The sequence below is a fragment of the Sinocyclocheilus anshuiensis genome, unplaced genomic scaffold, assembly GCF_001515605.1.
Source record: "Sinocyclocheilus anshuiensis isolate Anshui unplaced genomic scaffold, SAMN03320099.WGS_v1.1 scaffold155, whole genome shotgun sequence".
NCBI classification, from domain to species: Eukaryota; Metazoa; Chordata; class Actinopteri; order Cypriniformes; family Cyprinidae; genus Sinocyclocheilus; species Sinocyclocheilus anshuiensis.
The window spans coordinates 316,202-325,948 of record NW_015549572.1 but is presented as its reverse complement, the minus strand read 5'-3'; the positions used below and the strand labels follow the sequence as shown (position 1 = coordinate 325,948).

At 34.7% G+C, this 9,747-nt stretch overlaps 2 protein-coding genes across 2 annotated transcripts in view; both read left to right on the top strand.

Moving 5' to 3' along the window:
* Positions 1 to 3,236, top strand: part of LOC107657438 (protein lifeguard 2-like) — an 8,078-nt gene extending 4,842 nt beyond the window's left edge. Inside the window, exons 11-12 of the mRNA XM_016445507.1 lie at positions 1,035 to 1,088; positions 1,172 to 3,236. Coding sequence (XP_016300993.1) covers positions 1,035 to 1,088; positions 1,172 to 1,318 — 201 coding nt within the window. The 3' untranslated portion in view covers positions 1,319 to 3,236. The remainder of the gene's footprint in view (positions 1 to 1,034; positions 1,089 to 1,171) is intronic.
* A 1,612-nt stretch (positions 3,237 to 4,848) lies between these two features.
* Positions 4,849 to 9,747, top strand: ttc19 (tetratricopeptide repeat domain 19). The gene is made up of 10 exons (XM_016445506.1): positions 4,849 to 5,120; positions 5,284 to 5,369; positions 6,418 to 6,528; positions 6,690 to 6,728; positions 6,822 to 6,878; positions 6,955 to 7,016; positions 7,114 to 7,208; positions 7,315 to 7,469; positions 7,601 to 7,763; positions 9,127 to 9,747. The coding sequence occupies exons 1-10, from the start codon at positions 4,883 to 4,885 to the stop codon at positions 9,291 to 9,293; spliced, it is 1,173 nt and encodes a 390-aa protein (XP_016300992.1). The 5' UTR covers positions 4,849 to 4,882; the 3' UTR covers positions 9,294 to 9,747.

The window sequence follows — 9,747 nt, the reverse complement described above, 5'->3', positions numbered from 1 at the left end:
TTTTACATTAAATGCATCATATAAGTCACTTTGGAATAAATCACAGTAGGCCTATGTATCATGATTAAAAAAAAACGACTTTACAGTCTGGAAATACTTTGGGAGAAAAGGGAGGAAAAAAAAGTTCGGCAAAAGGCGGGATTGAACCCGGATCAATCGCATCAAAAAGCTAACGACACACGCTTATCCATCTGCGCCACTGGATCTGATATTTTACCGCCACTTTTAACTAAATGTAAATATACACTCCGTTTTGTTATTTTGTTTTCAGAATTGTGATTTGTTTAGCACTTCTCGGCCACCGTAGAAATGACTCTAAGAATGCTGCCCTCAAAGAAAGTCCATAAAAATACGGCCTAATGTACTTGTGGTAATATGGCCGAAGTTTCTGTATAGATTTCTTTTACAGGTGTTTTACCTATATTTCGAATTGCACATTGCATTGTATTGTGTTTTAGGGTTAAAGGAAATGTCTGTAAATTTAATAGAATATGTACTGGAATTTTCTGTGGATATTTTTCTTACAGTGTTTGGTAAAGACCTGTTAATTGGTTTAACGATAAGTTACTTTTGTCTGTGGAAAAGCCTTTGATCCATCATGTGACTTTCTCATCTTTTAATGTAAATTTAAGTTCAATCCATAAAACCTAAAACATTGCTAATATAACTATATATTTTTTTACGGTTAAGTTCTGGCAACCACGTATTTTTTCCACAGTGTATGTATTTCCCATGTGCTTTTAGTGCAATTCAAAAGGAGCTGATTTGTTTTATATAATAGTTATTAATATATATTAATCATAATTTCGTTTTTTTACCCAGATTATTTTACAGTGTATGCACTTCCCATGTGTTTCCAGTGCAATTCAAAAGAAGCTGATTTGGTTTATATAATAGTCATTATTATATATGAATCATTATTAATGAATTCTAATTATTATATATTGTCAGGTATCATGTTGAAGTCATAATTTTTATATCAATCCAACCATACAGTGTTGTCAACTCAAACATCTGCTTGTCTCTGGTTTTAGATACCCTGGTTGCATACTGCTTATGCTGGATTTGGTGCTCTGGTTTTCACTCTGGTTAGTACCCTTTAACTATGCAATATCGTCATGTTTATGTGCTTCGTACAAGATGTAATTATCTTCTTTTTGTTGTGCTTTAGTTTCTGGCGTTTGACATGCAACTGCTGATCGGCAACAGGCGGTACTCTCTGAACCCAGAGGAGCATGTGTTCGGAGCCATCTGCCTCTACATGGATGTGGTTTACATATTCCTCTTTTTCCTTCAGCTCTTTGGGAGCCGTGAGTGAGGTGTTTGTGCTGTGTCCAGGCTTTAGCCTTTGTCCTCTTTTACACACACACACACACACACACACACACACACACACACACCCTTCTCATTTACTCCAAGGTTTGGTGAGGAGCGAACAGTCTTCCTTCATTCTGTGTGGCAGTTGAAGTTTGATGTGTGCTGTTGTTTTCCTTCTGGTCATGGTTAGGCAGCTCTTTGCACACCTCGTATGCACCCTCGCTGCAAGATAACCATGCTACCAATCAGATATACACATGCTGTTCAGGGTAGACAATCACTGCACATCATTTTTGTGTTTTCAGTTCAAGTGATTTGAAAAACTCTAGGTCATCTGCATTGAATAATGTTTAGAATTCCAGCACACAATAATCAGAAAAAAATCAGTGTGTGATTTAGTGGGGAATATAGTGACAGTACTTACTTGTCAATGGATATTATCCCTTCGTTTGCACGTTGTATAGTTGAAATGAATCTTAAACCTGACAGGCGATCACTAAATGTATAACAGTACCTTCAACCTAAGTTTCGTCAATCAGCAACATTGTGCAGTGAAATTATACCAGAGCTAGAGAGGCCCGTATATGACACTTTGAATTGCTTTTTGTGCAATAACCTGCTCTTGAATGGGAGACAGAAGCTGGAGCTTACAGGAACTTGTTGCGGTCAGTAAATATTTTGTGCCTCTGAATGCTGGTTGATAATGAGATTTCAGTGTTGTTGTATGCAGACAATGCAGATTTATTTTAAAAAAATAATAATAATAATTATACTGTGTGCCAAATATAATTCTGTCACGTGATGTGACGATGACAGAGATTTTAATTGCGGCACTTGGTCCAACAGGTCAGTTGTGAGGTCTTCTGCAATATATGTCTATGAATTGCCTCGTAAATTAACTCGTAAGTGTGTGATGCTTGGGTGTTTTTGTTAATTTCCAAGACACTTGATTGCTTTTATTTCTAATTTTCTAAGTCACATTTGAGTCAAATGTTTGAAATACTGAATTATCAGGTGCTGACTTATTTGAAAAGAGATGACTTGTTACATTCAGTAGAGACAAAAGATGATATAATGTATTTTATGATTTGTTTCAAGCACATAGGGCTTATTTTCCATGGGCTTCAATATACTTCTCTTGTCTCTTAATAACTTATAGGTGTAGAGAGTGTGTTGACATTTTAATTTGGGAAAACTTCTTAATTCTGAAAACCTCAATAGGTTTTTAGGTCATTTACACCTCTATTGACATTCCTCTTTGCTTGCATTTTAAACTGTTTCTATAAATTAAGCGTTCATCTTTTTGATGGATTGGTGTTTCATTTGTCACAGTGGGTTATAAGAGATTTGGGTAGAAAGCCTCACATACCCATAATCTTTATTACTTGATTTAAGGTTATGCTAACCTACAGTATTGTTACTGAAATGGCAGTTTAAAAAACACAAATTTATGTATTTTCTCATATGTACATTTCACACATGCAACTTTGTTCCTTTTTAGATTAAATGTATAAATGCTTTACAGACACTGAAAGCTTAACATGCTTGGTTTTGAAAGCTATTTTTTCAGCGGAAGGATTTCAATTTGAGGTGATCTGTGTAATTTTCTTGTGAAGTTCTCATTTTACATGTGCATATTAAGTGTGAGTGTATATGGATCACCCTATGCCTTTCCTCTCTCTCTCTCTCTCTCTCTCTCTCTGTGCACTTCTGTGTCTACAAATGAATACGTTTAACCTATAATTACTGCATGATCTGTGGTACAAGAGACCCACTGTGTGCTAATTTAGAACTGAAAAGCATTCCTTCTTTTTCCTGTTAAAATACTAATGGCCAGTGGGTGATTACAGGATATTGTGTTGTTTTGTAACCTCATCTGTGCTTTAGTCAAATAAATAAACAGAACCGTGAATAATAAACTGGTGTGTTGTAGGTGTTATTCCTGTTATGCAGTCATTCAAAAAAAAAAAAACCTTAGCAGGTCAAGAATTGTCATCTGTACAGTAGTCAACATTTGAAGTGGATCAAAACCTTTCATCAAAGTTGTCCTAAAACCTAAAACGCGCTTTGCTTGGCCATTTGTTGTGAACTTGTGATAAACGGGAAAGTGTGTCCAGCTGAATTCAATTTGAGTTTTGGTAAACGAATAAAAAAAAAAGCTTAGTTTACCGCGGAAGCGGTCGTGTGCAGACCGAAGAGTGTAAAGACCATCGACTCTACCGTGCGTCTCCACCGGGCAGGGACACCGGCAAAGGATAAGTATCGCTTTTTATTTCTCCTCTTTCCTATTACTTGTTTCACTTCTGTTTCAGTTTTTTATAACCATTTCTTAATATGTGTCAGTAAGTTGTTGTTATTTTAGCATGTGTTTGGCTCAGTGTTATTTTTTTTAGGATTACTGATAAACTAATGTACTTTGATTTGTATTAGTTATCTATTTTATTAGTTATCTATTTTGTAGTAATGTCATTTTATGAGTTTTTTATTATGTCTATATAGGCTTTTTATTAAGTTTTAGTTGTATTTAATTTGAGTTATTTCAGTACTTCAACATACAAAATGGAAATGAAATTATATATATATATATATATATATATATATATATATATATATATATATATATATATATATATATATATATATATATATATATATTGAATGTATTTATATATATGTATATGTATATATGTGTGGCTGTACATGCACATATGTAGTTGTTTTTTGGTGTTTGGCTTAGTGTTATGTTAGAATCATTATGATACTCATACCTTTTGTTATTTTAATATTTTGAATTGTTTTTAGCTTTATTTTTTCATTTTTTTTCATTTAAATGTTTAGTTTTGAAATGTTGTATGCATTTGTCATTTTTATTTAATTTCTTTTATTTTCTTAAATGTGTGTATATATATATAGGATTTATAGAGTTTTAGCTTTTAGTTTTAATTACTTTTCTGCTAAATTACAGTAAAGTAAAGTAAAACCAAAATGCGTTCTTGTCTTAGCACAACTTTGATGAACTTTTTTGATCCACTTCAAATGTTGACTACTGTAAACCTCCTCTTTATAGTTTATTTGTAAAATATTATTTTAGGGCTTTTTTTAAGCTTTGCTCATGTTTTTTTGTTTTACAAACCTTAATTACAAATTAAAACAATATTCCCAAGGCAAAGGGAAATGTAAATAAATAAATACAATTTCTAATTGTGATATTAGGATGACATTAAACGAATGTGTTTGTAATATTTGAAAATGTGATTGTTTAAAATTATATAAAAAATGTGAGACCTCAATATTTTTATTAATAATAATAATAAAACTACAGGAATACAGGACTACAGGAATGACCCGTATGTTTGAGTGCAAAGGCATTAAGATAAATTAATAATAATATAATAAATACATATTCCATGCGCATTTCATCAAAAGCCATCTAAATAAAATGTAAATATAATTTAAATCCAAATTTAAATGGAAATAAATGGAATGAAAGTAAATCGTTATTCGTGAGCCTGGGCTGGTCACGTGACCGCCACGCCTGACGTCATTGTATAATCACAGAAACAACATGGCGCTGCGCTCTTGCTGTCGACGGCTGGCTGCACAGGTAGCTCATTTAAAGCACTGTGTTAACGACTGCACGAGAAATGTATCCGGTTCTGGTATATCTTTAGCACGAATCAAACCGCTGCATGAACCGGCGGGTGTGTTCATGCGGTCGAGCCGCTGGCACAGAAGGTCATGGCATCTGCGTCCCTCTGGCGCTGCAGGGGTCAGCAGCTGGACTCTTGCTTGGGGGGTCATGGGTGAGTTGACATGCAGGTTTTCTGTGAATCGAAACCATTGGTGGCTGTATTTGACACGTGACGTAATATGCGTGATGCTGTCATAACAGCGGTTCGTTCAACGCAGTGTGAGCTCTGTGTAATGATTAAAATGTTCTAACAGAGAGATTTGCTTTTGCATCAGCCTTTTCGCTTTTTGGAAGCTCTGATGAGAGGACTGAGGAGCAAAAACTTGAGGATGAGCTTATTCTGCTCTTGAAGAAAGCCAAGGTATACTGTGATGCTTTACTGAGTTCTCTTTACTGACACACAGGTATCACATCAAACCCGTCTGATCGTGTACCTTGAGCTACATTTGTTTGTCCTAGCGTAGTCTGAGAGACCACAATGACAATTTGAAAAGAGAGGGACAAAGACTAATATTTTTAAGTTCAAATTATTGCTACATTGTTACTCTGATAATATATTTTGTAATTAAACTATTTGTGTTAAATAAAAAAAATACATATAAATGAGAAGCAAGTTCAGTAGTGGTTTCAGGTTTCTGGACTTTCCAAAAACAAAAAAGTTCTAAAATATATTAAAGGAATACTAAACCCAAAAAAGAACCCTTTGGCCATCCAAGATATAGTTGTTGTTTTTTTTCTTAATTGGAACAGATTTGGAGAAATTTAGCATTAAATCACTTGCTCACCAGTGATCCTTTGCAGTGAATGGGTGCCATCAGAATGAAAGCCCAAACAGCTGATAAAAACATCACAATAATCCACAAGTGATCACACAACACCAGACCATCTATTAATGTCTTGTGAAATGAAAATATCAGCAAATTTTAAGTTTTGGGTGAACTATTCCTTTAAGGCTGGCATACATTACATGAATTTTTCAAATCAGATTTTAAAACGCTTTGTAAGTAGGCATTATTTTTCACCTGCAGATTTTGTAAATGGTGGCATTGCAAACAAAAAAACAATGCGTTATACATTAAATGACTGAGGATCACACACTAGCAGTCATGCAGAAACATGGGCCTCGATGCTAGGAGACGCATGACAAATGAAAACAACGTGTTCTAAAATCAGCTGACAAATATCAGACATGTTTGATATTCTTCAACTGGAAGTCTGAAGCTAAAAAATAAATCGCAACATGATTTTCTGTGAAATGTTTCAATTCAGATCCTCAGACTGGCTCTGACTTTCAGAAACTAGCATCAAATTTTCCAGATTTTAAATGGGGGCAAAAGATATGTAGTGCATTCCAGTCTTTAATATTTTTTAAGATGATTTTCATAATATTTTCATAATATTATTCACAGTACAGCATGATGATTGGAGAACTGGATGCTGCCAGTGGATTCCTACACAAAGCTGTTCGACTGGCACATCAGATGCACAATAATGATGCCATTATATACACATACAGCCTGGTATGTTGTTTTTTCCTGACTTTGTCCTCCTTTTTCACCTCGCCCAGTCCATTTTATTCTCCTTGTTAAACAAAACATTGCAACCATCAATAGTATATATTACATGACAGAGAAGATTAAATGAGAGCATAATTTTGCTTAATGTTTCTCTTTCTTCACAGATGGCGAATCTTGCATTTGTCCAAGGTCAGCTGGATAATGTGAGTAAGGCTGAGGGTGATCTTACTCTACATTAGTGCGTACATCTGTAGCGAACGGCAGCATGTGACTCTCTTTGTTGTTTATTGTTGTAGGCTGAGAAGCTGTTCAAAGCAGCCATGAGTTTTATGCTGTCAGGAGGAACACCACAGGTAAAAACTCATTTTTCATTTTTCATTTTTTAATGAACGTCGGTTTAAGGCTTTTATACCCGTTTTATCTCAAAAGGATGACAATGCAGTGATTGAGATGTCGCTGAAGCTGGCCAGCATATATGCCACTCAAAACAAGTGAGTTCCGATCCTCTGCTGAGAGAGTGAAAGCAGTCCGAGTTAGTTGACCTGTTAACCTCTGCACTGTTCAGGAACTCTGACTTTTCATTTCCAGGAACGAATTGGCAGAGCATGGCTTCCAGTTCTGCACAGAGTCTTTAGAGGCCAAGATTGAGAAACAGAAGGAGCTTCCTCCAGAAAGCCTGTCAGGTATCACAGCCACCTTTCAGTTTTGGCTGTACGTCACTGCAAACAGATCTTTTGTGTTTGTTTGTCAATGTATTGATCTCTTACTATATGTTTGTTTTTGAATTAGATGAGGAGCGCAAAGACACCAGGTTGCTGCTCGGTCTTAGTCTGGACGCGAGGGCACGTTATTTGGCAGCTAATCATCGTTTCACAGGTGCCTGCAGAGATTATCGGCACGCGCTACAGATCTGCCAGGAGGAGCAGGGAGAGTCCCATCCACAGGTGATGACATTACACACGGGTACATATATTATCATAGTTACCCAATGAATATGTTCCTAGTTCTTTTACAAGATCTTCTGATGTGGAAAATAGTTTGTCCCATTAAATGTGTATCGTGTAATCTGCTTCAGACCCTGGTTCTGTTGAGTGACCTGGCGACTGTGTTGGACCTGCAAGGAAAGCATGATGAGGCTCTGGCTCATGTGAAGAAGGCGGTTGAGCTTGGACAGGCAGCGGGTCACCCTGATCAACATGTGCTGCTTGGGAATATGGCGGGAATTCTCATGCACAAAGGTTCAACTGATCCCTTTAGTTCCACTGACGTTTACATATCGTTTTTTAACAAATGAAGTGCACAAATCACAAATTAATTCTGATGTACAATCCCAAATGTAAATATTAAATATTTATAAAATACTAATATATAAAAATACAACATATTATATATACTACCATTTTACCACTTGGGGTCAGTAAGATTTTTTTTTTTTTTTATGTTTTTGAAAGAAGTCTCTTAAGCTCACCAAGAAATGGTGAAATAATTCGTTTAAAAAATGTCATTTATTCCTGTGTTGCCAAAGCAGATTTTCAGCAGCCGTTACTTAAGTCTTCAGTGTCACATGATCCTTTAGAAATAATTCTATGTGTAGGGCCCTATGAAGTCCGTTTTATTTTTTCAAAAACAACATTTTTTCTGGTTTATTTTTATTTTTATTTTTTCCAAATTCCTTTTTTTCCATTTAAATTTTTCTGGATTCCATTTTAATTTTTCTAGGTTCTGTTTTAATGGTTAAATTAAACAATATTAATCAAAAAGCATGTCTAATTAATTGAAATCATGAAACTTGCACAATTTAACAGCAATTTATTAAAAGTTTAACAAAATAGGAAATACTTTATTTTTTCTCAGATCTTATTTTTTACCAAATTCTGTTTTCCATTCATTTTCTGGATTACATTTTAATGGTTTCATTAAATTTTAATAATCAAAAGCATCTCCAATTAACTGATTGAATTTTATTATTTAATTTTATTTATTTTTTTCAGAAATACTGTGTTATGTATTTACATTTGTCTGGTAAATAAATTCTGGTAAATATTTTCTTCTGGTAAATAATGTTTCTTAAAAAATTATGTTTTAACAATAATTTTATTATTAGTAGTAGTACTATCATTACGTTAAGTAATATATTTCTGTCACAGTTTCTTCAAGTTAAAACAAACTTTTTATTTTACTGTGAAGACCTTTAGGCTTCTGTTTGTATATGATACGACGATAGTTTTTCTCAAAAGAAATGGTCAAATGCCCATGAAGCGACGCTTTTAGAGCAGTTCTACAGATTATGTGTTCATAGGGCCCTAAATATGCTGATATGGTGTAGATAAATATATTTTATTATTCATATTTAAAACAGTTGTGCTTCACTGTCATTTTTATGCATTCGTGCTTACTAAAAGTATTAATTTCTTGAAAAAATATACTTTCACGTTCATTCATACTTTTTTGCCTGCATGTATATGTGTGCATATACAGATGCATATTGAAATTATATTATTATTATTATATACATATTATATTCATATTGTTTTATAATTTGAATTGCATTTTCTCAGGGATACACAGTTGTGTCATGGTTGCTTGTCTTTTGTTGTTCAGGGGAGTTTGAGGAGTCTAGTAAACTGTACCAGGAAGCTCTGGCTCTGGCACGTGCAGCAGGAGATGGAGAAGCTGTTGAGCAGCTTCAGGAAGGGCTGAAAGAGTTAGCCAGCAGGAGAGACGGGCAAACAGAGAGCAAACCTGAGGAACAGGAGCTTAAGGATTGATCCAAACGATGCCTGTGTGCGCACACACTACTGGAAGTATAATATACTTCAGTACAGCACAACATTAGGGCAGATATATCAGTTTTGTGCAACAAAATCATCTTTAGCAGGGCCATAATTCTCCAGCCATGAATAACTGTAACATTCACTGGTTGCCATTTCACATTTTTCACCCATAATGCAACAGTACACAACATATATTGTCTAATGCCCTTTTTATATATTACCTCCCATTAGACTTATTTTGTAGCCTTGCTCTTGGACTGTAATAAATGTTTCCTCTGGAATCAGGGAAGATAATAAGAGACTGATGACTGAGTGAGAAGTCAGAAATTCTGTACATCAGGGCAGCTCATCATTGGTCTTTTGAAATATTGTGCAATGAAACGTAATAATTTTATTTAAAGCCAACTGGTGTTAATGTGTTTGATGTGAGAAGTGGTTTGATAAACCT

Coding starts and splice junctions, on each gene's coding strand:
- ttc19 (XM_016445506.1), top strand. CDS start 4,883: ATGGCGCTGCGCTCTTGCTGTCGACGGCTGGCTGCACAGGTAGCTCAT. Junction 7,470..7,600: donor AGGGAGAGTCCCATCCACAG/GTGATGACATTA, acceptor AATCTGCTTCAG/ACCCTGGTTCTGTTGAGTGA. Junction 7,764..9,126: donor GGGAATTCTCATGCACAAAG/GTTCAACTGATC, acceptor TTTGTTGTTCAG/GGGAGTTTGAGGAGTCTAGT.